At 41.0% G+C, this 27,723-nt stretch overlaps 1 protein-coding gene across 5 annotated transcripts in view; it reads left to right on the plus strand.

The window, feature by feature from the left end:
• SIDT1 (SID1 transmembrane family member 1) overlaps nt 1–27,723 on the plus strand; it is an 89,837-nt gene that overhangs the window by 4,348 nt on the left and 57,766 nt on the right. For all 5 annotated transcript variants that reach the window (XM_060099862.1, XM_060099864.1, XM_060099865.1 and 2 more), the window contains exons 2-3: nt 22,663–22,784; nt 23,779–23,949. In XM_060099862.1, coding sequence (XP_059955845.1) covers nt 22,663–22,784; nt 23,779–23,949 — 293 coding nt within the window. The remainder of the gene's footprint in view (nt 1–22,662; nt 22,785–23,778; nt 23,950–27,723) is intronic.

Genomic DNA, 27,723 nt, shown 5'->3' on the forward strand with positions numbered 1-27,723 from the left:
GTTCTCATGAACAGGACATTCCAGGGGTAACTTCTAGCTGTATACATTACTACTTAGAAGAATTAAAAATGTTGATGCAATAGCCTCAGTTCTTTCCATGTCGCAAGTACTCTCCCCGTTTTCTTTACAAAATGAGGCAGAGAAACCTCCTCTGCTGTCCTCCCACATCTCCTTACTGAACTGGACTGGTGCTTGTTTGGGAAGAATCATCTCATTAGCACATTACCTGGGTGGTTGGTTACTGTTTCAGTCAGTTCAGGCTGTTAGAGTACCATAGACTGGGTGACTTAGAAAACAAACATTGATTTCTCACAGTTCTGGAGACTGGGAAGTCCAAGATCAAAGTATCGGCAGACTTGTATCTGGTGAGAGCTGGCTGCCGGGCTTGTAAACAGCACTTACAGATGTGTCCTCATGTGGCCCAGAGAGCAGAGAGAGAAGCCAGCTCTCTCCTGTCTCTTCTTATAAGGGCACTAATCTCATCACAAGAGCTCCAACCTCATGAACTAATTAACTTCCAAAGGCCCTACCTCCAAATACTATCACCCTTGGGATTAGGCTTCAACATATGAATTTGGGGATGTGGGGACACAAACATTCAGTCCGTAGAGTCACCTCTCACATTTTCCTGCATGGCTCTGAAAAAAGAGTAGACATGTCATAAGGGTATTTAGGGGCTGACATTACTCCAGTTATGAGTCTGATTTTATGGAGGGCCCATCTTCTGCCTGCCTTGACCTGATAATCACATGCTAAACTGTACAATGGACCTCTACCTTTGCTACATGTGCTGAAGTTGTTTTTCAGTTCCTTTTTATTTCTTGCTGAGTGCCATGTCTATAAGCTTGCTGTAGTGTTGGGTTTGGTTTTTCAGTTGTTATTTTGTTTTGTGTAGATTTTACTGCTGTGATGGTCCCTTCTGACAGGGTGTTTTAGGTTCTTATACAGTTCATCGAGATTTTCAGCCTGCCTTTCCTGGTTTGGTTTCAATGTGTTACCTGATGTAACTCCTATGTCATTCCTCACTGTTAGCTTGAATCTTAAAGACTAAGGGACTTGAAGATACCGTGAAACCTCTTTGCTGCTAGAAGTGCCAGCATTTCTTTCTTCATTTCAAATAGAAGTAACCACACCCTGTTGATATTATTACACGTTGCCATGCAGCACCCCAGAGTATGTTAGCCAGCTCTTCCTGCATTGTTTAATGCTAGAGCTGACTGAAGTTCATGTCAACACACCAAGATGGTGTGTTAGTGATTTAAAGGCACATCTAGTGAGCTATTGGAATTGGGGCCTCACCATCCTTTCTGCTTATTTGCTAAGAAAAGTATCAAATACATCATAGGCTGCCAGACAATATAATCATAGTCTTTTCTATTTTGCTAAAAAAAAAAATTATAAACATTGATTTTTTTTTCTTTACTTGGACATTTTGAAAATGGAAACTTTGAGGTTTTCCAGTACATTAGTTGGCTATGCAAACCAGACCAAAACCTAAGGACCTGTATTTTGCTTAAAACCTAAGGTCAGCAATAAGAATAACATTGTATTCTATTAAGTCCTCAGCCTAAGATCCTTCTGTTTTTATATATAAGAATGTGTGTAAAAATTAGATAGGAGAAGCAGTTGATTTACATGTTAAAAGATAGTGCTCCATTCCTGAAAAGCAAAGCTGAATGTTATATAGCAAATTTAAATTATATAGTAAATGTTATTAATAAAATTAATTTGCTATAATAATTAATTACTTCAAATTCTTATTCCCCTCATCCCCTCAGTTTATTTGAAGTGACAGTAATAGCCAAAGAAATTGATTTTACTATTGGGAAGAAGTAATATGCAGATGTTAATTTTGCTACAAGATTCAACAGGGGATTTTTCAGTTAGTTTAACAAGAAGAGTAAAGCTGGCTTGAAGTTGTCTTATATTGAAAAATGTGTCCAGAGAAAGTTGAATATAAGTTTTCTTTCCTGATAAGAAAGCTGTAGGAATCCACTTCCCCGTCACAGCTCCCAAGAAGTGGGAAATTTTCTCTCTATTTGGACCACTGAAAAGGTTTTGAGGAGCTAGTTTTCAATCCATAATTTTAAGGAACTTTATTTTGGACCCAGCCTTCTACAGCTGATCCCAAGAATGGCCAGGGGTGTCACTATGTAATTATGAAAGTATTGGTTATTTAAAAGTGAAGATCACCTATGTTTTGGTTAGACTCAGGTGTTTGAATAAAATACTTAATTTCCAAAAATGGTGGCAAAATTAAAGTTTATCTAACATCATCAAGTAACATGTTGTCCTGAGTAAAAACATCCTTTGGCTACCTGGGAACTTACACTTGATACTGTGGACGTTTAAAAGTGTAGATAAAAGTTCACCTCTCCCTCTGCCTTACCTTGGCTGCAAAAGATTTTCAACTTTGTTTGCTTCCTCACTGTCCCCTATATGTACATATTTTTAACAAAACTTTATTCTTCAAAGCAGTTTTAAGTTTACAGAAAAATTAAGCAGAAAGTGCAGAGAGTTCCCATATATCCTCTCCCCACCACCCCCCATTCACACACAGTTTCCCCTATTATTAATATCTTGCATTAGCGTGATACACTAATGATGAACAAATATTGGTGTAATATTGATATTTTATCGGCCTTTATTATTTACTAAAGTCCACAGTTTACATTAGGTTCACTATTGGTGTTGTACAGTTCTATGGGTTTTGAGAAATGCATAGTGTCATATATCCAACATTATGGTGAGTTGTATAGAATAATTTCACTCCCATAAAAATCCCCTGTGCTGGGCTTCCCTGGTGGCGCAGTGGTTGAGAGTCCGCCTGACGATGCAGGGGACACGGGTTCGTGCCCCGGTCCGGGAAGATCCCACATGCCGCGGAGCGGCTGGGCCCGTGAGCCATGGCCGCTGGGCCTGCGCATCCGGAGCCTGTGCCTCGCAACGGGAGAGGCCACAACAGTGAGAGGCCCGCGTACCGCAAAAAAAAAAAAAAAAAAATCCCCTGTGCTCTACCTATTCATCCCTTCTTCCTTTCTTTCAAACCCTAGCAACCATTGATTTTTTTTTTTACTCTCCTTATAGTTTTGTCTTTTCCAGAATGTCATACTGTTGAAATCATACAGCATGTAGCCTTTTCAGATTTGCCTCTTTCACTTAGCAATATGCTTTCAAGGTTCCTCCATATCTTTTCATGGCTTGATAGCTTATGTCTGTTTAGTACTAAATAATATTACATTGTCTGGATATGCCATAGTTTGTTTATCCATTCACCTATGAAAGACGTCATGGTTGCTTCCAATTTTTGGCAATTATGAATAAAGTTGCCGAAACATTTGGGTGCAGATTTCTGTGTGGACATAAGTTTTCATCTCATTTGGGTATATACCAAGGAGCTTAATTCCTAGATTGTACGGTAAAAGTATGTTTAGTTTTATAAGAAACTGTCAAACTTGTCTTCCACAATGACTGTACCATTTTGCACTTTCACCAGCAATGAATGAGAGTTCCTGTTGTTCCATATCCTCATCTGCATCTGGTGCTGTCAGTGCTTTAGATTTTAGCCATTCTGATAGGTGTAGAATGATATCTTATTGTTTTAATTTGCGGTTTCCTAATGGCATATACAGTTGAGTATCTTTTCATATGCTTATTTGCCATCTGTATATCTTCTTTGGTGAGGCATCTTTGCAGATCTTTTGCCCATTTTTAAATTGGATTGTTTGTTTCCTCGTCATTGAATTTTAAGTGTTCTTTGTAGATTCTGGATGCCAGTCCTTTATCAGAAACAAGTTTTGCAAATATTTTCTCCTTGTCTATGGGCTTGTCTTCTCATTCTCTTAATAGCATTTTTCACAGAGCAGACATTTTTTAATTTAATGAAGTACCACTTATCAATTTTTCCCCATGGACCATGCCTTTGGTGTTGTATCTAAAAGTTTGTCATAAAATCTAAGGTCACCTACATTTTCTCCTTATATTAACTTCTGGAAGTTTTATAGTTTTGAATTTCACATTTAGATTTATGATTCATTTGGGGTTAGTTTTTGTGAAAAGTGTAAGGTCTCTGTCTAGAATTTTTGTTTGGTGTTTTTTTTTTTTTTTTTTTTTTTAATTTATTTATTATTTATTTTTAGCTGCATTGGGTCTTCGTTGCTGCACACGGGCTTTCTCTAGTTGCGGTGAGTGGGGGCTACTCTGTTGTAGTGCGCAGGCTTCTCATTGCGGTGGCTTCTCTCGTTGCGGAGCATGGGCTCTAGGCATATGGACTTCAGTAGCTGTGGCTTGCAGGGTCTAGAGCGCAGGGTCAGTAGTTGTGGCACAAGGGCTTAGTTGTTCCTCGGCATGTGGGATCTTCCCTGACCAGGGCTCGAACCTGTGTTCCCTGCATTGGCAGGCGGATTCTTAACCACTGTGCCACCAGGGAAGTCCCTTGTTTGGTTTTTGTTTTTGTTTTGCATATGATATCCAGCTGTTCCAGCACCATTTGTTGAAAAGGTCACCCTATATTTTTAGTATTATAGTACTGCGTATGTTTGTATACATTTATAGCCTATCTTGGACTAAAGAGTTTGAAGCAACTCTTTATTTGGGGCTCATGGTTCTTACCATTGTTCCCAACCTTCCCTTCTGTTACCACCATCTCCGATCTCTACCATTCTCTTGTTGCTCCTTTTTTCTATGTATCTTATGTCTCTCTGCTTCTTCCATCCCTTTTGTCTTTCCAGTCTTCTGTGAACACTGTCAGTCCATCAGGGTTCTTCCTTTTCTCTGGTCGTTTGAAGCTTTGTTACTGGCAAAATATTCTTTCTTCTTCATCTCAGGAGATAGGTTTTGTTCCTTCCTTCCTGATTCAGAGCCAGTCTCCCAATTTTTAAGGTTTTGCTATAGAATGTTAATAATACCAACAGTGAAGGATGAAGAGCATACATTATTTGGGCCATCAGTATATACTTGTTTTGACTTCATGTACCATTATTTCCTTTTTTCATGTCAACAAGATTTTCTCTGTCAAGTCTGCTTAGCTACAGAAGTGTGTCACTGGGCTTGCATTTGTGATGTTTTTTCTATTTTTTCTATCAATAAAAGAGACACAAAATATCCCTCAAAACCATGAGAAAGAGGTAATTGTATTTTAAACTTAAGAGCTGAAAGGACCTTTTAAATTACCCAATCTCCTCTCTCTTAAAAGGAGAGAAAACTGAGCTGGTAAAATAAATGACTTGTCCAAATTATACAACTAGTTTGAAGCAAATCCAGGAACATAACTCAGGTTCCTGAGGACATTTCCTCAGGATATTTCTACTAAACCTCCCACAAGAGCACATCTGTTATGCTTATCAACAACAATAAAAATGTTTAAATACCATAGTCATAATTCCACAGTCAGGTTGTTTTTTTTTTTTTTTTTTTTGCCTTTTTTTTTCTTTTATTTATTTATTTATTTATTTATTTATTTATTTATTTATTTTATTTTACAAATTTAATCAGTTATACATATACATATGCTCCCATATCCCCTCCCTTTTGCGTCTCCCTCCCACCCTCCCTATCCCACCCCTCCAGGCGGTCACAAAGAACCGAGCTGATCTCCCTGTGCTATGCGGCTGCTTCCCACTAGCTATCTACCTTACGTTTGGTAGTGTATATATGTCCATGCCGCTCTTTCACTTTGTCACAGCTTACCCTTCCCCCTCCCCATATCCTCAAGTCCATGCTCTAGTAGGTCTGTGTCTTTATTCCTGTCTTACCCCTATGTTCTTGATGACATTTTTTTCTTAAATTCCATATATATGTGTCAGCATACAGTATTTGTCTTTCTCTTTCTGACTTACTTCACTCTGTATGACAGACTCTAGGTCCATCCACCTCATTACAAATAGCTCAATTTCGTTTCATTTTATGGCTGAGTAATATTCCATTGTATATATGTGCCACATCTTCTTTATCCATTCATCCGATGATGGACACTTAGGTTGTTTCCATCTCCGGGCTATTGTAAATAGGGCTGCTATGAACATTTTGGTACATGTCTCTTTTTGAATTATGGTTTTCTCAGGGTATATGCCCAGTAGTGGGATTGCTGGGTCATATGGTAGTTCTATTTGTAGTTTTTTAAGGAACCTCCATACAGTTCTCCATAGTGGCTGTACCAATTCACATTCCCACCAGCAGTGCAAGAGTGTTCCCTTTTTTCCACACCCTCTCCAGCATTTATTGTTTCTAGATTTTTTGATGATGGCCATTCTGACTGGTGTGAGATGATATCTCATTGTAGTTTTGATTTGCATTTCTCTAATGAGTAAAGATGTTGAGCATCCTTTCATGTGTTTGTTGGCTGTCTGTATATCTTCTGTGGAGAAATGTCTATTTAGGTCTTCTGCCCATTTTTGGATTGGGTTGTTTGTTTTTTTGCTATTGAGCTGCATGAGCTGCTTATAAATTTTAGAGATTAATCCTTTGTCAGTTGCTTCATTTGCAAATATTTTCTCCCATTCTGAGGGTTGTCTTTTCGTCTTGTTTATGGTTTCCTTTGCTGTGCAAAAGCTTTGAAGTTTCATTAGGTCCCATGTGTTTATTTTTGTCTTTATTTCCATTTCTCTAGGAGGTGGGTCAAAAAGGATCTTGCTGTGATTTATGTCATAGAGTGTTCTGCCTATGTTTTCCTCTAGGAGTTTGATAGTGTCTGGCCTTACATTTAGGTCTTTAATCCATTTTGAGCTAATTTTTGTGTATGGTGTTAGGGAGTGATCTAATCTCATACTTTTACATGTCCCTGTCCAGTTTTCCCAGCACCACTTATTGAAGAGACTGTCCTTTCTCCCAGGTTGTTTGATCACACAGTTTAAGAGCTTTATGTCTGACTCCCTTACAGTTACTGAAAGTTGAAACAAGAGGATTTTCGCTCTGTTTTTCCTCCGTGGATCGTCCAGGCATCCATGTGCCTGTGTTAAGTCAGGCAAGCAGAGTTGACACTAAGAAAAATGGTGAATGTGACAGATTTCCTTCAGTGTTTCACAGAGCCACAGGCACCCACCACCCTGTGGACCAGTCTTCACCTCTTGTGGGCTTTATTGTCATTAATGCTGGGTTCCTTCTTTGTGCCAGACATAGGGCAGCTTGGAGACCTAAGCAGTTAACCTATATGTTCCTCTAGGGCAGTATTAATCCTGAGAACTTGTATTTCCGGATCCCCACTAAATAGCTATGAAGATAAGCCATAGTAAACAGGAATGACTGACTCTTTCTGTCCCTTTAGATCTAACTGCCCTTTTGTGGACGAAGTGACTCACAACTATTTTAATTTGTCTAACTGGGGGTGTATGTTATGCTCCCCCCCAAAATTAGCATGTAAATGCTCACAGTTTTATTTTATCCTCTCTAATACTTGCAAAAAAGGAATCCTGTATTCGTCCCCACTCTCTCCCTGCACCGTCTTCACCAGAGTGGAGGAATTATAGGTTTCTAGGAGAAGGACAATGTTTATCTGGGTAATAAAGGGATAAAAAGTGGGGGATAAGGAAACACGCAAACAGAGTGAAGTCTGGGTGTGCAGAGATGGTTTGGGGAGATCTGTGGACAGTAAGGCTCAAGTTAGCTGTGGGCTATGAGTGAAGTAGACAGAGAAGGAAAGAGGGTGTGGGGTCAGGCAAGGTTATTGGCTGCAGGCAACAGAAATCGACTGGCTAACATACGGAGTAAAAGAATTTACTAGAAGGATATTGGATAGCACCCAACCTGAGTTCCTAAGCTCACACTATGGGGACCAAGAGAGAATACACTGCAAGAAATTATAACAATAGTCACGCAGCAGGAATGTTGTGGCCAGGATGCTCACCTAGGCACTACCACCTCCTCTGCCATTAGACATGGTCACCCCTGGGCCCTGTTGTCATGGTCCCTACTGATGTCACCATTGACAGCGAGTGTTAAACTCTTCCTTCATCTTTGTATCATTTAATCACCGTTGAAAGTACCAAGTGAGAGCATCCAACTCTCCGAGCGTGGGTCCTGTACCTGCCCCCTGTGGCATCTACAGGCAGCCTTGCCTCCCACAAAACTCACACAGTGGGGTGGAGGGGAGGAAGTTCCTCTAAAACATGCAAGACATTTGGATGCTGGGCAGCTCCCAAATCAACCCCACCAAAAGTTTTCATGGGGTGTTCTCTAGCTAGGACATTTTTTGGAAGACAGCTACATGGACCCAGACATAAGTGATCAGGGACCAAAGGGAGCAAATCTGGGCTACTGCAGGCTAGCTTTGCCCATTTAAAGAGGAACATCTTACCTGAGCACCAGAGAAGAATTCAAGTCATATATATCATCTCGGCCGCAGTGTTTACTCCATGATTAGAAATAGTTGTGTCTCTGAAATATGGCCTTCCCTGAGGCTGCTTCTGCTAGTCTCAGGAAATTTTCTTTGAAGATTTTGAAGGGGATGATGTTTGAAGATGATTGGCTTTGTCTTGTTTAGAAAGCAGTTTTTCTTTAAGTAATACTTATATCCCGCCAATACTTATTTAAAATTATAAATGGCACCAGTCTGGCAATGAATACCACTACAGAAATAAACAGCTGATAAACATCAGATCATAACTCTGACAGTCATTGCAGTTTTGTGGTGCTTTTCCATCTTTAGAGCATTAATTAAGTAGGCCTCAGAATAGCTCTAGAAGAAACATGCCTGCAGTGCAATCACTCAGCATATAAATAAAATCCAGGGAGTAGATCCTTGTGTTCTGCCTCAAACCATAAAATAAATTATTTTTACCTCTTTATAATTTTTTCTCCCTCCCAAGAGAAGGAGTATAAGCAGGAAATAGAGAGAAAAAGACAGGAAAGATAAAGAGGAAAAAGGAATCACACACAGAGATGAGCAGACTCAGATACCTAAGAGGTTGGTGAACCAACAGAGGCCCCTGGCTCTCCCCCAGGAGCCAAGGCTGGAGATGCCTCAAGCCAGACGGAGGGCAGTGGGACAGAGGAGCGAATGCAAAGTCTGTGAGGGGCCTGGAGAGACAGAAGACGGTCAGCTCTTGGGGTGAGAGGCAAGTGGCCACCCTCAGTCTAAGAGGCCACGGGTAGGGAACAGGTTGGAGGAGAGCTTTCTTGTGGTGCTTTTTGGCCTCCCTCCGTTTGGCCCAGGTGTACTGCTGCCTGCCCTGCCTCGTCATCATCGGGAGGGAGGAAACAAGCAGCACCCACCCAGGGCGGGCTGGCTCGCGGGATAATGTCTGTGGAGGCTGGCGTGGAGAAGCGTAACCACTGTGCCTGCTGACCTGCTGACCCTGAGCCGTCCCTGCTTTCCCACAGGCCCCTTCACAGGGCAGACGCCGGCAGGTTAGGATGGGAGCAGGAACAGTGGGGCTGGGGGGCGGTGGACGGGAGGGGCGGGAAGGTAGAAGTAAAATTAGATGGGGGGGCAGACTGGACCCCTGGAGGGGGGTGAAAAGGGGCATGGTCAACTCAGAGGCTCTCCACCCTTCCAGTCCCTCCTTCTTCCCTGAACTCCCCTCACATTTAGCTCCTCCCCTCTGGAGTTCACGCTACAACTCTAGGTAGCTGATAGCCCAGGGAATCAGAGCTCATGGGAGAAGATAACAACAGATCTACAGAGGGAAGTTATGTGAGAAATGTCAAACTGGATGACCTTTACCAGATGTAGCAGAGTTAATGAACGGGAAGAATAAGACTTCATGATAAGCAAAGTGAATATCCTGGAAGAGATGTGGATAGGAGGATGTTGTTCAAATGAAACAGGTTACAGCTATAAAGATGAAAGATGAAGCAACTGGGAAATCCCAGATTTAAAAAATAATACTGTTTACATAAAGATCTCAGCAATGGGTTGGACGTTAGAATGAATAACGGATTAGAGAACTGGAGGATCGTGTTGAGGATCTACCTAAAGAGATGTAGGATATAAAGAGAAGAATTTAGAAAATGGGAACGCGGACCCAATTATGACATCGGGATCCCACAGGAAGAAAACAAATGGAGAGAAAGGAATAACTGTAGAAATAATGCTGAAGAATTGAGAACAGCCATTTCCCTGACATCCTGGGGTGTTTTTTAGGACTTGTTGAAAGCTACAACCTTAGCTGGACTACCTTCGCTCATATGAAAACAGAAACTGTAGTGTATGTACTAAGTGTCAAATACATGCTTGACTCCAAATAATGTCACAGATAAAATCCTCAAAGAGAAACAAAACAAATACCTGGAACAATTAGCAAATATTACAAAACATGAAAATATGATATAATTGAGCACTAAATTGGGTAGTACAATCCTTAAGTTTTATGATATTAAATGGCCAGATTAGGGCGAGTTAGGGTCTTTAGGACATACCTGATTTGACCTCAGTTCTTGTGAAAAAAATATCACAGCATTTCCCAAAGTGTGTTCTATAGAACATTTGTTCTGTAGGATAGTCTTGGTGTGGCATGTGAAACGGATTCCAAATGTAGTGGAATTTGGCCATGTTTTAACTGCCCAGTATCTGAGCCCCATTCCTATATGTTTTGGGGAAATTCCTCATTTCACGAGTCTCTGCTGGAGATAGAGCTCCTTCCACTAGGGAAGCAGAACAGCAGGCATGTGCTATCTTGAACACACCCCTCCCAACCCCACCAAGCTCAGGCTCAGGTCTGTGGCCTCGGTGCTACCAATCAGATCGGCTTTCCCCAGACTTTGATTTGGGAGCCAGTGACACAGGAAAGCAGTTGTTCAGCAGCAACAGATGGGTGTCCAGGGATGGCCATAGCAATGGGGTGGTAGCACTTAAAACCTTCCAAAGGCTTTCTATTGTCCTTAGAGTAAAGCCCCATCCTCTCTAACATGACTTTAAGACTCTTCAAGATTATCATGGCCTTTCATGCGCCTCAGGCTTCAGCCAAACTGATTTTCCCTTAATTCTTCAAACTCGCTTCTTGCCTTCTCTCTGTCTCTTTTCCTCCTTCCCTCCTTCCTCTCTTTCCTTCCTTATGTCTGCTACACAGTTCCCTTTGTTTGGACATTTCTCTTGCTCTGCCCACATTTTTCTGGTTAATTCCTACTCATCCTTTAGGAAGATATTCCCTGGAAAGTCTGTGCCATGCACTTCCACAGCAACTTGAATATTAACGCACTTGCTTGTTGAATGGGCATTCTATGTGTAAACCTGTGATCTCAGTGAGGGCAAAAGGCTATGTCCACACTGCTTAGTAATGTATCTCCCATGCCCAGGACAATGCCTGGCACAGGGTGGGGAGTCAAATATTTATAGAATGAACAAAGTTCATCCTAAAGTAGCTAGAATCTAGACCGTGTATTGCTCTATATTCCTGGCCTGCCAATCCTTAACCTCTCTTCACTGTTTTCCCATGTTTTTATTGGAATTGAAAGGTTTAAAATAAAATTTAAATCATAAGCCAAAAGAGGAAAGAGTATATAAATGTATTTCTGTCCAGATTATTGTTGGCATAATGAAATTGGTGAGATGAGGTCTGTAAAGCATGATTCTTAGGAAAGTGCTCTGAATTGTATTCATCTTGTAATGTTGAGAATCTAAAAGAATAGGGAATAAATAGCTCCCAAGGGGTAAACTGCTCTTTTCGATGAGATGAATGAGCTGTTCCAGGAAAGCTGGAAGCCAAGCTGCGAAAGGAAATTAATATCCTATGTGAGGGCTTCCCTGGTGGTGCAGTGGTTGAGAATCTGCCTGCCAATGCAGGGGACAGGGGTTCGAGCCCTGGTCTGGGAGGATCCCACATGCCGCGGAGCAACTGGCCCCGTGAGCCACAAATACTGAGCCTGTGCGTCTGGAGCCTGTGCTCCGCAACGAGAGGCCGCGATAGTGAGAGGCCCGTGCACCGCGATGAGGAGTGGCCCCCGCTTGCCGCAGCTGGAGAAAGCCCTCACACAGAAACGAAGAGCCAACACAGCCATAAATAAAAAAAAAAAAAAAAAAAAATATCCTATGTGAGATGGACTGCATAACCTTCTCCTCTGCCCGGGGGCAGTTGGGCTTATAAATGTGTCTCCACACGTGGAAAAAAGACAGTCAATAACTGATTGATTGGTGAACGCGTGGGAGTGGAAAAGCACTGCCCCAACCCAGAGCCCGGGTGGGACAGCTCTGCCTTCTGCTCTGCCTGGTGCTTGGCAGGTCACAAAACACAGGTCACCCATAGTCTAGGGAGGTGGATAGTTTGGGTGTTACTGTTCCCATTCTACAGTTGAGGAAACTGAGAATGTCCAAAGTCACCCAGATAGTAGATGTAGTGCCAGAAATAAAATCCAGTTGTATGTATCTTTCTGCCTTATAGCATAAGTTTACAGAAGATGGTTTTCCAAGGCTACATCAGGCAGAGGGAATTTTAAACAGTCTCATCAATAACTACAGGAATTACTTTAAAGCTTATCTTAAAAAAAAAAGTATAACCTGTGATTAAAGCAGCTCAGTTCCCTGCAGTAGTTATAAAACTTGTGGGATGGGCCTCCCTGGTGGCGCAAGTGGTTGAGAGTCCGCCTGCCGATGCAGGGGATGCGGGTTCGTGCCCCGGTCTGGGAGGATCCCATATGCCGCGGAGCGGCTGGGCCCGTGAGCCATGGCCGCTGAGCCTGCGCGTCCGGAGCCTGTGCTCCGCAACGGGGGAGGCCCAACAGTGAGAGGCCCGCATACCGCAAAAAAAAAAAAAAAAAAAAACTTGTGGGATGAAATGCTTCATTTACTAGGACTTTCCAGCCTCTAATAAGAAAAAGATTCAGAACTGCAAGGTCACTTCACTCCGGGGAAGCTGTTTTCATACAACAGTCACATAATGGACTCTCCCAGCAAGCCTTCCTTCATTCAGCATGAAGGCTCTTGGCGGGTGGGTACAAGTTGGAGATAAGCTGCTGGTCAGGGAAAGGTACAGATCTGTACCTGAATGGCTTTATTCCTTAAAAATTCTACAGATCTAATGTTATAGGTTGATTTATGTCCCCACCTCCAAAATATACGTTGAACTTCTAACCCCTGGGACCTGTAAATATGACCTTATTTGGAAGTAGGATCTTTGCAGATGTAATCAGATTAAGATGAGGTTATTAAGGTGGGCCCTAATCCAATGTGACTGAAATTCTTATAAGAATAGGGAAATTTGGGCTTCCCTGGTGGCGCAGTGGTTGAGAGTCCGCCTGCCGATGCAGGGGACACGGGTTCGTGCCCTGAGCCGGGAAGACCCCACATGGCATGGAGCAGCTGGGCCCGTGAGCCATGGCTGCTGAGCCTGCGCGTCCAGAGCCTGTGCTCCACAATGGGAGAGGCCACAACACTGAGAGGCCCGCGTACTGCAAAAAAAAAAAAAAAAAAAAAAAAAAAAAGAATAGGGAAGTTTGGACACAGACATGCACAGAGAATAGGACAGAATGTGAAACAGACACACAGAGAGAATACCATGATGACAGAGGCATGAGCTGCAGTGATGCAGCTGCAAACCAAGGAACCTCAAGGATTGATCAGCATCACCAGAAGCAGCAAGAGGCAAGAAGGGATTCTACCCAGAGTCTCAGGGGGAGTGTGGCCTGGCTGATATCTTAATTTCAGACTTCTAGTCTCTGGAACTGTGAGAGAATACATTTCTGTTGTTTTAAGAACCTAGTTTGTGACACTTTCTTACAGAAGCCCTAGGAAACTCACACACCTAATAACATGGAATCTAGGCTGGCACATTACTGTCCAGTGCAGTACTAGCTTCATCTTCATATTTCTTTTCCAGGGAAGAGCAATGGAGAAATGAGTCATGTTAATCAGACCAAAGACAATGTAAAGTTTTCCAGCTGGCTGCACATGCACAAGGTGGGTGGGGAGGTGGGCAGGCTATAATTGGTGAAGTTAGTACAAGCAGGTCAAGCACTAGTAAGGACAGACTCTATGAGAGTATGTTTTGGAGACTGTTTGCCACTTCCTTGAATAGCAAAGAACCTGTACAAGGAATCTCCTGGCAGTCCAGAGGTTAGGACTCGGCACTTTCACTGCCGTGGCCCAGGTTCAATCCCTGGTCGGGGAACTAAGACCCTGCAAGCCACGTGGCCAAAAACAAAAGCAAAAACAAAGAACCTGTATAAAATGTATAAAATGAGGGTTGTTGCTCAGAAGTGGGCAAACACAAACGCCAGCACATCACGGCTTCTTGATGATGATGATGATGATGATGGTGATGAAATATTTCAGACATATAAACAAGTATAGAAAATAATATAGCACCAGTGTACCCACAACTCAGCTTATGAAACAAGAAGACGATTATAATTCCCTATTTACCTCTACCTATCCTCTTCCTTCATCCCCCAAAGTAACCATTTTAGGGAGACAGTTCTTCATAGGTCTCTTGATTTCTGCACATCTTACAGGAAGGCAATGACTGAAATTTTTCTACAGTGTTCTTTCAAGGACATTTGTATAGTGAACACCTCAGAAAATAGAGATGGTGTCCCTCTCTGGGGAAAGTTCAGGCAGGCTTTCTGCCCATGTTGTGACCAGACTAATAATGTACTTGCTTCTAACCCAGGAGTCTGGGTCTTCTATCAATATCTAAGAAACTGTGGCAACTGGGGTTAAGTCTGAGATCCTTCCAAGTTTTTGAAAACAATTGTCTTGAATTTGGTGTTTATTAATTCCATGTATATATATTTTACTAAAGATAGATAGAAACATAGATATTATTTTACTAAAGATAGATAGAAGGATAGATAGATAGATTATTGTTTTGCTTGTTTACAAAGTTTATGTAAATAGGATCATACAACCTGCTCTTTCTCTTAATTTATCTTCTTCAGAGTTATCCACCCTGATCCATAGTCTACTTCATTTCATTTCATTCTTATTCATGACTTTGTGTAAACTTAGGAGTGGAAATGCTGGGATGTAATGTGAAGTCGTCTTCAGCTTTAGTAGATATTGCCAGCTTGTTCTCTGAAATGGTTGTACTGAATAACATTCTCATAAGCAATATGCAAGAGTTCCTATTTCTCTCCATCCTTGTAAATGTGGTATTGTCATACTTTTGAGTCTTTACCTTACTGATGAGTGTAAAATATTCTCATCTTTTCACATATTCTTTAGTCATTCTTCTCTTCAGTTGCTGTTTACATCCTTTACCCATTTTTCTATTGGGTTATTGTGTTTTTCTATGAGTTTTCAGGATTCTTTATACATTCACAATACTGATATTTTGTCTGTTATATATGTACAAATAACATCTCCTATACTGTGACTTGTCTCTCCCTTCATTTATGGTGTTTATATAGCTTCTTGATGTCACAGTAGAAGTCTACATGCACAATGGTGTTCAGTGGAGTCAGGGATTCAAAATGGTGATGATAGCATGATCTGACCAAACATTGTGTGGAGATTGGGCTGCAAGAAGCTTGGGTTCTAGTAATGATTCTTCCATAGCTGAGCATCCTTGGGGAAGTCATATCACCTCTACGTCTCGGGCTCCTTCTCTGTAAATGGAACCTTTGGACTAGATGATCTCCCTGAGTACCTTCCCAGATGCAAGGTTCTCTAACGCCATGAGTCAAGGTCATGTGCGCCAGGCAGGCAACAGCAGGACCTATGTGAACAATCCCAACTTCTCTATAACTTGGGAAGTAACCAACTAGCTTCTGTGTTTTTTACTCTGACTCTTCCACATGGGTAGCCACTTTGTCCTCTGGGGGCCCACAGCACCTGCTCACATTGCTACTATAATATTATCACATTATGCTTTTGATGATAACACCATCTGTCTCTCTGATTAGATGATGAGCTAGCTACTCAAGGACAGGGTTCCCTTTACTACATCCTTAGCACCTCCCATAGCTCCTGACTCAGTGACTGTTTGAAGAATGATGGAGGGAGCATGGCAGGGTAGGAAAGAGGGAAGGAAGGAAGGGAGGGAGGAAGGAAGGACAGACAGAAGGACCAAAGAACCTAAACACCCCCAAAATACACACGCAGTGAACGTAACAGGGTTATTAAAACAGTTACCAAATAACATTTGTATTTGTTTGTAAAAAAAAATCGTTTTATAACGTTTGTAACATGAGGAAAAGGAACCATTAGCAAATACTATGGTAGCTATTTTACAAGTGGAATCAGTTTTTCAAGATCACACCAGTAAACAATGGTGTGCCTAATAATGGAAACCAGTAATCTCTGATTCTTAATCTGATATTCCAATAAAGGCTACAGTCTCATTATTTTAGCAAAACCAAACTAGATTTTGAATTGAACTCATTTTCACCCTCTTTCTGCAACAGAACTCTATTATTTGTAATTTTGAACTTTTCCCTACTGACATGTTCTAAAAGATTAAAAAGGGACTCTCTAAGCTTTAAGACCTTTTGTAATTGTGATCTATATAATATCAGAGATGGGAGTACTTAAATAATTCTTCCCTCATAGTTATAATGCAATTCCCTGCTTGTAGTAACATAGGAAGAGAACAAGATATATGTAATAAATGTGCTCTTGTTGTCATGACAACAGGAAGAAGCAACAGGAGGGAAAATCTTGGCTCTTAAGAGTAGTCTGGGGAGATTGGGATTGACATATATACACTAATAGGTATAAAATAGATAACTAATAAAACCTGCTGTATAAAAAATAAATTAAATTAAATTAAAAAAAACAGTAGTCTGTTACAGGGTATCAGGGTCCATTATGTATTGTCAATACCTTCGTTTAGTTTTGGCTTTACATGGCTTACTTCACTGCTGCAAATGTAATCCAACTTTCTCAGTTGCATATTGGCCTCTGGAAAAGCAAAGCAACATTTGAACAGGGCTTTTTATCCTTTCCCGGGGGTGGTGCATTATCTACTCATCTTGAAAAACTGCCCAGTGTTTTCTATTTCCCACGCTAATTTTTTTTTGTAATTTATTATGCCAGTATCTCTGAGTTTTAATTATAATTAATTATAATTAGTAAGATCATTATTAAATAATAAAAAAAAAACTAAGTGGGTTACAAGAGCCAGACCAGGAATAAAAGAGTGTGGAGATAAAGAGTGGAGTGCAGTAACAATCTGCCCTGCTCTGCTCGCAGCAGACCTCCTTCCTGCTGGCCCAGTTTCAGCCCCACCAGACACACTAGCTTCCAGACGTGCTAGTGACATTGGTGATCTCACGGTTGTGCATCTCATAATAGTGGGAAGTTGGCAAGTTGCTGACAAGTGGGGCCATCTACTAGATGGTTTCTTTGAAACAGTACTTCCCAAAGTGTGGGCTCCAATCCACATGTATCAGAATCCCCTAGCATGCTGTTAAAAACACATTATTTTTAAGTTCTACTCCTGATCTGCTGAATCAGAAATGATGAGGGTGGGTTTGAGAGATTCAAATGCTAAAAAGCACACTAAAATTTGAGAATCACTGCCTTAGAGTGACGTGTAAAAAAAAAAAAAAAAAAAAAAGTGGAGGGAAATCCCTTCTGGAACTAAGTACCTAAGAAGGAAGAAGACTGCAGCTTAGGTAACAAAAAGGGAAGCAGACAAGCAAAAGATGAAGCTGGCCTAGTTCACAGCTTTCCTTAGGTTTTTACCTCAGTTCTGACTGCTATAGATTTAAACCAGACAAAAGTGTGCTCTAAACACATGTGCTGTAAGTTGGTGTTTGTGTTATGAACCTCAAAAGTGAGCCTGCTTCTAAGTTAATTCATTTTGCCAGCACCAGAGATGCCAAAGGTGAAGTTTTCAGCTTTGCAGAAGAGCCAGGCAGGTAAGCTAAATGTTAGAATACTGAGAGGTCCATGTCCACAATGAGACACCACTTCACACCCACATAATTACAATCTAGAAGACAGACAATAATAAGTGCTGACAAGGATATGGAGAAATTTGAAACTTTTACATTGCTGGTAATGTAAATTGCTGTAATGTAAAATGATGCACCTCTTTGGGAAACATTCTGACAGTTCCTCAAAAAGTTAAACATAAGAGTTACCATGTCACCCAGCAATTCTCCTCCTAGGTATACACTCAAAAGAACTGAAAACACTGTAAAGCACAGGGAACTCTATTCAGTACTCTATAAAGACCCATATGGGAAAATCATCTAAAAAAAAAAAGGAGTGGATATATGTATATGAATAACTGATTCACTTTGCTGTACACAACATTGTAAATCAACTATACTCCAATAAAAATTTTTTTAAAAAAGAAAGAACTGAAAACACATGTTCACACAAGAACTTGTTTACAAATGTTTCATAGCAGCGTTATTTGTAATAGCCAAAACGTAGAAACAACCAAAATTTCCATTAACTGAAGATTAAACAAATGTTGTATATTCAATTAGAATATTATTGAGCAATAAACAGAAATGAAGTATTGACACATGCTACAACATGGAAGAACCTTGAAAACATTATGCTAAGTGAAATAAGCCAGACACAAGAGAGCATATATTACATTATTCCATGTATATGAAATATCCTATGTGAAACAGGCAAATCCATAGAGAAGTTAAATTAGTGGTTACCAGGCACTGGGGGAGGAAGGGAATGAGAAGTGACTGGTAATGGGTACAGGGCTTCTTTCTGGGGTGATGAAAATATTCTGGAATTAGGTAGTGGTAATGGGTGCACAGCTCTGTGAATATACTAAAAACTACTGAATTATACACTTTAAGAGTGAGTTGTGTGGTATGTTATCTATATCTCAATTTTTAAAAGTGACCAAGAAAAAAGGAATAAATTTGACTGCATGAAAAAATGTTTTGTGGTTGTCTGTAGAAAAAGCTAACTTCTATTTTCTTCTACTCACCCAGTACTTCTGACCTCAGATTTATGGGTCTTCCACACACTAAGCAATTTTGTGTGGGTGGGTATCCTACAATTCAATCCAGTTCTGACACTGTCTACCTGATGTTTGCATCACATCTCATAGGTTAAGGCTCAGTCCCACAAGACTGCCTACCTCCCACTTCAGATGCTGATCACACGTCCAGGCTGTTACCTATGCTTTGACCAAACAGCTATAAATCAGAGGTTCCCAAGACCCCCTCCTCAGGTTTGATTAATTTGCTAGAGCAGCTCACAGAACTCAGGAATACAGTTTATTTACTAGATTACTATAGTATTATAGTAGGATATAACTATAAAAGGATATAACTTAGGATGAGCAATATAGAAGAGGTGCATAGGGTAAAGTCCAAAAGTGTTCTGAGCACAGAAGCTTCTATCCCCATGGAGTTGGGCTGCTCCATCCTCCTGGTACATGGATGCATTCACCAACCTGGAAGTTCTCCAAACCTTGTATTTTAGGAATTTTTATGGAGGCTTCATCATTTGGGCATGATCAATTATTAACTCAAACTCCAGCCCCCTCCACTTCCTGGAGGATGGAGGTAGAACTGAAAGTTCCAGTCTTCTAATCATGGCTAGGTCTTTTGGGTGACCAGCCCCCATACTGAAGTTATCCAGGAGCCCACTAAGAGTCTCTTCAGGGCCTCCCTGGTGGCGCAAGTGGTTGAGAGTCCGCCTGCCGATGCAGGGGATGCGGGTTCGTGCCCCGGTCTGGGAGGATCCCATATGCCGCGGAGCGGCTGGGCCCGTGAGCCATGGCCGCTGAGCCTGCGCGTCCGGAGCCTGCGCGTCCGGAGCCTGTGCTCCGCAACGGGGGAGGCCACAGCAGTGAGAGGCCCGCGTACCGCAAAAAAAAAAAAAAAAAAAAAAAGAGTCTCTTCATTAGAACAAAAGAGACTCCTGTCACCCAGAAAATTCCAGAGGATTTAGGAGCTCTGTCAGGAGTAAGGAATCAGACCAAATATTAGAACAAAATATGCCACTAGTGCTCTTATCACTTAGAAAAATACAAGGGTTTTAGGAGCTCTGTTCCAGGAACTGGGGGCAAAGGCCATATATATTTCTATTATTTCACAGTGGTATTAATATGCTGTATAGAGGTAATCAGAGGCCACATGCCCCCCCTCAAGAGAGAGACACCCACTTATTTGATGGGATGGGGACATATCAGGGAAGACATCCCAAAAAAAGGACTTTAGGGTTGAGAAGGATATTGAAAGGCCAATCACTGGGGACAGAGCCCTTTTGAGAAACAGCAAGTAATTGGCCATGTGGGGGATTGGCAGGCAAAGAAACTAGAGAAGAAGGCAGTAATCAAGAAAAGCCCAGAGCAATTCAGATCAGTGGAGAAAAGATGGACTTGTTAATAGGTGGTGCTGGGACAACTGGAGAGCCATATAAAAAACAAAAAGATAAAATTAAAATCATTCCTCATACCATATGTTAGTATTAATCATGAAGGGATAGGCATTTAAGTATTAAAAATATGATACTAGAAGTATAAAGTACTAGAAGAAAATACAGGCCTCAGTAACCTGGAGTGGTGAAAACTTTCTTGAGTAATCCCAAATCCAAGGAAAAGATGGAGAAATGTATTTACTTGAATCTAGTCAAGCCTCTAGCTGCAACTGCCAGTTTACAGGAAACACAGGGGATAAAGGAACCTATTCAATGACACCACAGGGTGCAGTCAGCAAAATCTAGTATGTGGGTGTTTCGGGTTTGTACTGCTGCTTTGTGAGCTGCTTTCTTTAACAAATAAATGCCCAAAGGCGGGGGCGGGGGGGGGTTACCTTTAGATTAAAAGAGATTCAAAACACATATCAACCAAATGCAATATGTGGATCTTGTTTGTACTCAAAATTTAAAAACTGAAAAAAGCACAATTTTTTAAACAAATGAAGAAATTCAAACACTGTGTGGATATTGGGTGATTTTAAAGAACTATTATTAATTTTACTGAGTATGATAATGGTAATGTGTTATGTGGAAAAGAAGAGGCCTTATCCCTTAGAGGTATAGATTGAAATATTTACAGATGAAAAGGTATGATCTTTGGTATTTACTTTAAAATAATCCAAAAAGGATGTGTGTGGAAAATGGAAGGTGTAAATGAAAGACAATGGTACAATTTTTAATAATTATTAAAGCTGGATAAGTACATGAGCATTCATTATTCTATTCTGTATTGTCATAAAAATACTATTGCCGTTTCTTTGGAGGAAAATCTGAAAATTCCCAGAGCCACTGAAGGCCTTTTCAGCAGGAGAATGCCAAGATGGAAGTGGCATCTGAGGGAGTATAGCCCTGGGGATAAGAAGACTAGATAAGGTGCTGTCAGGGAGGGTCACAGTGATAAAGGACTGGGCTAGGATTGCCACTGGAAGGGGAGGGGAGGATCTGGGTGTGAACACTATGTAGAACTTGATGACCTATTGATGGAGAATGCTACAGAAGTAGGAATCAAAGATGACTCGGGCTCAGAATAATGGCTGTGTGGTGAGGCCATTCAATAAGCAAGGAAATTCAGAAGAAATGAAAGTTAGGGGTGAAGGAAGTGACAGGTGCCACTTCAGACAGGTTGAGTTTGAGGTGCCTGTGGAACATCCAGAGCTTAGGAAAGAGGTCTGCACTAGAGACAGGGTGTTGGCAATGATCAGCTGCAGCATAATTTCCATGGAAACATGTAGAGCACAGGCACAAGAAAACGCTCCCTTGGTGAGCAAGCACTTCTTATCTAATTATAAATTACTCTTGGACGGTTTTAACATTAAAAAGCTAAGTGTCTTAATCAAGAATGATATAAGATATCCAAATAGTAATAATCTATGATTCCCATGCTATTCTGCTGCCTCTCAGTTTCCATTCTGAACATGTCATAGATCTTCAGGGTTTCACTGCAAGCCTTTCTTGCTTCAATTCTTTCCCCTAATAAGGTGTTTTCAAGAGAACACTAGGGCTTAAATTCATTAGGGGAAAAAAAATCTCAGATGAAAGATCAACTTTTTCTTACTTTGCCTTTTTTCTATTGCCTAGAGTATTATATATAAAAAAAAAAAAAAAAAACTGAAGGGAAACACCAAAACCATCTAGATCCAGGGGCACAATTCAATTTCCTGTCTTTTAAACAGCCATGATAGTGTTCAATCCTTGGGGTGACACATGTATTCAGAAGAAGCCACGGATCTGCTGATATCAAAAAGCATTTAGTGTTGGGGATTGATCTATGCCTTGGAGCAGGGCAGAGAGAAGACTCTTCAGCCCCTATAGTATTTGTTGCTGGGGGAGCATCAGGCCATCTGCTAGACTTTAACACAATGTGGCAATAACATTTTGGTCTGAAGCCCAGAATGATTTTCCAAACCAAAATTAAAGTTTGTTAGCAACTGAGGCACTTGTAGGTATTTTTTTAAGATATTTGTATATTTACCATTTATATTCAGATAAGAAGAGAAGCACATCAGCGTCTTTCTTCTTCTGTTTGGGCTTATTCTCCTAATCTTGTGTTGACTGCCCAATTCAAACTCCTCAGCCTGCCATTTGAAGCCTCCAAAATTTGGCTTCACCCAAGACAACTTAAATCAAAATTTTGAGGGTTGGACCCAGGCATCAGGGTTTTTTTTAATCTCCCCTGGTGATTTCACTGTGCAATCAGTGTTGAAACTGACTATGGTTACAATCTGAATGAGGAGAAGACAGCTGGGATATTTGGAGTATCTATGGTCAGCAGCAAACGTATGAATTAAAGTTTTTCAGAGCTTCAGATGGCAGCTATGATGTAACACGTCTGTGCGTATGCGTGCGTGTGTGATTTGCATTTCCTCTCTCTCTGCCCTGGCTCACAGGTGAACGCCGTGCGGGTGTATGTGAACAGCTCCTCCGAGAACCTCGACTACCCGGTCCTGGTCGTGGTTCGCCAGCAGAAAGAGGTGCTGTCCTGGCAGGTTCCTCTGCTCTTCCAAGGACTGTAAGTGGATCTTTCCCCGACAGCTTCATTACATTTGTTTTCTTTCAATGTGCTAGACCTTAATTGCTCTTTTCCCTAGTGAAAGGAGAAATCAGACGTGCAGAATGTTGACATATTACGCATGCTAAGTGCAAACAGTTGTCGTGGTGCATGCGTTGACCGTTCAGCTCTGCTCAGTTTCTCTCCTCTTTGAGGTTCTGATAAGCACTCTGTCTAGATCTGTAGCACCCAGAAGAACGTTTAACATTTTAGTTCTACCCAGAATGTTCTGTTACTCTTGGTTGGTCAGTAGGTCATCCATCAAGGTCAGGGCTAGGTCCCACCATCAACTTCAATGAGTGACACCTCCCCCCATTCTTCGTAATGTTCACCGAGTGTACTTTCTTTATCCCGTAATATTTATTGAGCCCTACTAAATGATAGGTGCTGGGGATACAGTGGTGGAAGACAACAGCGAAATCCTACCTCGTGGAATCTATAGTTTTGCAGGGGAAGCTGTATAAGGCGCTAGAGCACTAACAAGAACAAACCAGAAGGCATGTAGACATGGGCACATAGTACAGTGTTAAATCATTTTTGGAGGTTAATACACGTGAGGATTGAAATACTGACTCTAATGCCCTGACTTGGACTCTGGGGCTTTCTTTATGTTCATTTAGCAAAAGCTTGAAGATTGGAAAAATGGTATCAACTGGTTGTTTTATCAGAACAGTTTTCCCTTCAAAATCTGATAATTTTCCTGACTGAATTAGGAGGATGACACCTAAGTGAACTGCTCAGTACTCAACAGTCCTCATATCTGTGTTTAATGTCACACAATGTGTGCCAAACACAGTAGCTCTAAAATTACTATCAGTGGGTCCAGTATGAAATTTTAAATATAAGGACTTGGAAAGAAGTTCAGGGAGAAGTGAAACGAGACGTTCCTTTCCCTGCTCGTTCACTGAGTGTCTTTCTCCTTCTTGCTGGCTTTTCTCTCCACTGACTGCTGCAGATACCAGAGGAGCTACAACTACCAGGAAGTGAGCCGCACCTTATGTCCCTCAGAAGCAACCAATGAAACAGGGCCTCTGGAGCAACTGATATTTGTAGATGTCGCATCCATGGCGCCCCTGGGTGCCCAGTACAGATTGCTGGTTACCAAGATCAAGCACTTCCAGCTGCAGTAAGTGGGACTCCTTGTGGCCTTTCTCTGTTCGCTTGTCTGCTCTTCCTGAGCTTGCTTGTGCACAGTCCAGCTTCCTTCCTCCCAGATCAGCACTCCAGAAGGAAATCATCCACTTGGCATATTGTCTTAGCAACTTCTGAGCTCTCCTGTGCACAGCTGGGCAGCAGGGCTTAGTCTGTGTAAGGGGGAAGCAGAGCAGAGGGCGGTGCACCTGACAGGTGTATCTGTTCCCGGGCATCTGTGAGGGCCCCCTCCTGTCTGTCGTCCAAGCAAGCGTGGCATCCAAGCACTAGTGATGGGTACTTCTGTGTCACTCACCAGTGCCACTCTCCTGAAGGAAGTTTTGGTGTTGTTTTAAGGAAGATCTTAAGCTATTTTTCTTACCCTTATTACTATTCCAGCTTTCTCCTTCTGGTTAGGAATGTATACAGGTTGAAAATAATATGTTATGTGGCTTTGTGCGAAAACTTATGACTGTTTCCTCCTTCTCCTTGCTCTACCATCCTTTGAAACCAAATCAGTCGGGATACAGCATCTCGAATTGTTTATATTAGATATGGAGTATAATAAATTCAGTGGAGGGCATTGTCTCTAAGGGATCTATTCTCTCCCAGAAGTTAGTCACATAAAATATTGCATAAATCTGTGTGCAAATGTAAACAGAAAGGCTAAGGTTATTCCTTAATAAGGCCAGAAACTTTGGGGAGTTTCCTGCCCTATCCTACTCTAAGTTCAAGTCTTCTCAAGGGTTCAAACCATTCCCTCCCCTCTCAGTGTTTTAAATAAAATTTTTAAAAATATGTCATTAAATCAGTCATACTAAAATTTTAATTTGTACTCATCAAAAGTTATCATTAAGAGAACAAAAAGACAAGCCATAGACTAGATAATATGTTTCCAACACTAACTAACAAAGGGCTCATATGCAGAATATATAAAGAACCCCTACAAATCAATAAGAAAACACTGGCAAGCTTTTGGCTGCTGTTCCCAGTATCACCCACCCTTCTGTGGCTCTGGCTTCTTCTGGGCAAGAATCTTGGAGCCTATGAGTCTGAGCACTGCTCAGAGTGGGGGCTGGCACCCAGGTGGGTGCAAGATTCAGACTCCGCTTCAGTGAAATAAATAGATTCTTTGGGGCAAAAATGAGGAGATCTCAGGAACAGAAACGATACTTAAGACTTTGACCTCTCACTAGAACTTTGGGACAGAGACAGAAGATCTCAGAAGGGGAATCAATGTTTATATTTACCCAATGAAAATAAATGACATATAAATAGACTCAAATATGCCAAGTAAAAGACTAAGAATGTCAAATGGGATTTAGAAAAAAAGAAAACTAAATATATGTTGCTTACAAGAGTACAATCTTTGAAAAGAATGTATAAATGTAAATAAAAGGGTAGTAAAAGAAATACCATACTGATACTAAACAAAAGAAAGTTGATGTATTATATCACATTATACAAGATATTCCTTAATGCAAGGAACATTATTAGATATAGAGAGACATTCCATATTTCTAAAACAATCATTTACCAGGAAGACAAATTTAAATTCTAAATTTCTGTGTACCTAGTAATATCACTTCAAAATATACAAAGCAAAAACTGCAGAATGGGAAGAAGAAGTGTACAAATTCACAATCTTTGTGGCAGCCTTCTCTATAGCTAATAAAATAACAACCCAAAAATTTTAAATGTATGTACAGGGTTCCCCCACTATGTGAAAGTAGAGTGTTCCTGTGAAACCTTTTATAAGCCAAATGATATTAAGCAAAGAAGCAATTACCTTAGGACACATCTTGCTAACTGATGCACAGAATAAATTGAGATAAAGCACAAAGGTTCCCAGACACAATTCACAGCTATGGTGGCTTGATGCTGAGATGCTGAGCGTAGTTCCAGGGAAGGCGGTGGCAGTGCCACTCTCACCCCTCAGGGTGCACACTGCAAAACAAACGCTGAACACTGTTTTCGCTTTTCATCTTTTTTCAGAAAAGCAAAAATCTTCGGATTTCTTCCAGTTAGTGAAAACAGATACTAAGGTAGCAAATTGGCATAAAGTGAATTTTCAAAAAGTGAAGGATAGCAGTATGCAGTACTTAGAACAAATACTGGCAAACCATGGCCCACAGACTAGCCAATGGTTTTTGTAAATAAAGTGTTATTGGAACATAGCCCTACCCATTCATTTACATATTGTCTCTGGCTGCTTTCTTACTACAGTGGCATAGGTGAGTAGTTGGGACAGAGAAATTATGGCCTGCAAGCCTAAAATATTTACTATCTGGCCCTTTTAGAAAAAGTTTGCCAACACCTGCTATAAAAGAGCAGATCAACATGAATAACAAACTTGAGCTAATTAATGTATTTTGAAAACTGCATCTCAAAATGATAGAATGCCTAACCTTATGAAAATATACATATCCAAACTTCTGGGATGCAACTAAAGCACTGCTTACAGGAAAATGTAAAGCTTCAAATGTATATGTCAGAAAAGACGAATGGCTGAAAATCAGTGTGTTAAGTACCCATTTTAAGAAGTTAGAAAAAGAACTGAAGCTTGTGTAAACTGCTTCTTTGTTGAAATTCTATGTATTTTATTTTATTTTATTTATCTTTTTGTGGAATTGAATCCAGTCAATGTAACTCCTGAATGTACTTTTTTTTTTTTTTGGCATCTTTACTGGAGCATAATTGCTATACAATGGTTTTTGGCTGCATTGGGTCTTTGTTGCTGCACTTGGGCTTTCTCTAGTTGCGGTGAGCAGGGGCTACTCTTTTGTTGAGGTGCGTGCAGTAGTTGCAGCACGCAGGCTCAGTAGTTGTGGAGCACGGGCTTAGTTGCTCTGCGGCATGTGGAATCTTCCCTGACCAGGGATCAGACCCATGTCCCCTGCATTGGCAGGTGGATTCTTAACCACTGTGCCACCAGGGAAGTCCAAATTCTGTGTATTTTAAAACATCATCGTCATTCTCTTGATTTCTATAGGTTTGTTATGATCCTTAAAATAAATTCTTGAATTAAATGCTTGAAAAAAAAATAAAAAAGTAAAAGAACTGAAAATAAAATTCAAAGAAAGTGGAAGTAAGTACTAAAATAAGAGCCCAAAACAATGAAATAGAGAACAAATTAACAATGGACAAAATCAACCAAACCACAGGTCAACTATTTAAAATGACTAGTATTGGGCTTCCCTGGTGGCGCAGTGGTTGAGAGTCCACCTGCCGATGCAGGGGACATGGGTCTGATCCCTGGTCAGGGAAGATCCCACATGCCGCGGAGTGGCTGGGCCTGTGAGCCATGGCCGTTGAGCCTGCGCATCCGGAGCCTGTGCTCCGCAACGGGAAAGGCCACAACAGTGAGAGGCCCGCATACTGCAAAAAACAAACAAACAAACAAACAAAACCCCAATAAAATGACTAGCATTATTTTTATAATTGTCTTCTAAAAAATAAAAAAGACAGGCAAGCCCACTGGAAAAAAAATAGGCAAGAGACTTAAACAGACACTTCACCAAAGAAACTATACAAATGGTCCAAAAATATAACCTCATCAGCTGTCAGAAATGCAAATTAAAACCATAATGAGATTCCACTGCACCTACCAAACTGCTATACTTTGAAAGGACTGACAACGCAGTTCCACTCCTAGTTATATACTCAACTCCTAGATACATAATTGTGCTATTCATTTGCGGAATATCACACAACAATAAAAACAAACTATTTCTGTACCTAACAACATGAATAAATCTCACAAACAAAA

This window comes from Mesoplodon densirostris, chromosome 5 (assembly GCF_025265405.1).
Source record: "Mesoplodon densirostris isolate mMesDen1 chromosome 5, mMesDen1 primary haplotype, whole genome shotgun sequence".
Classification (NCBI taxonomy): domain Eukaryota; kingdom Metazoa; phylum Chordata; class Mammalia; order Artiodactyla; family Ziphiidae; genus Mesoplodon; species Mesoplodon densirostris.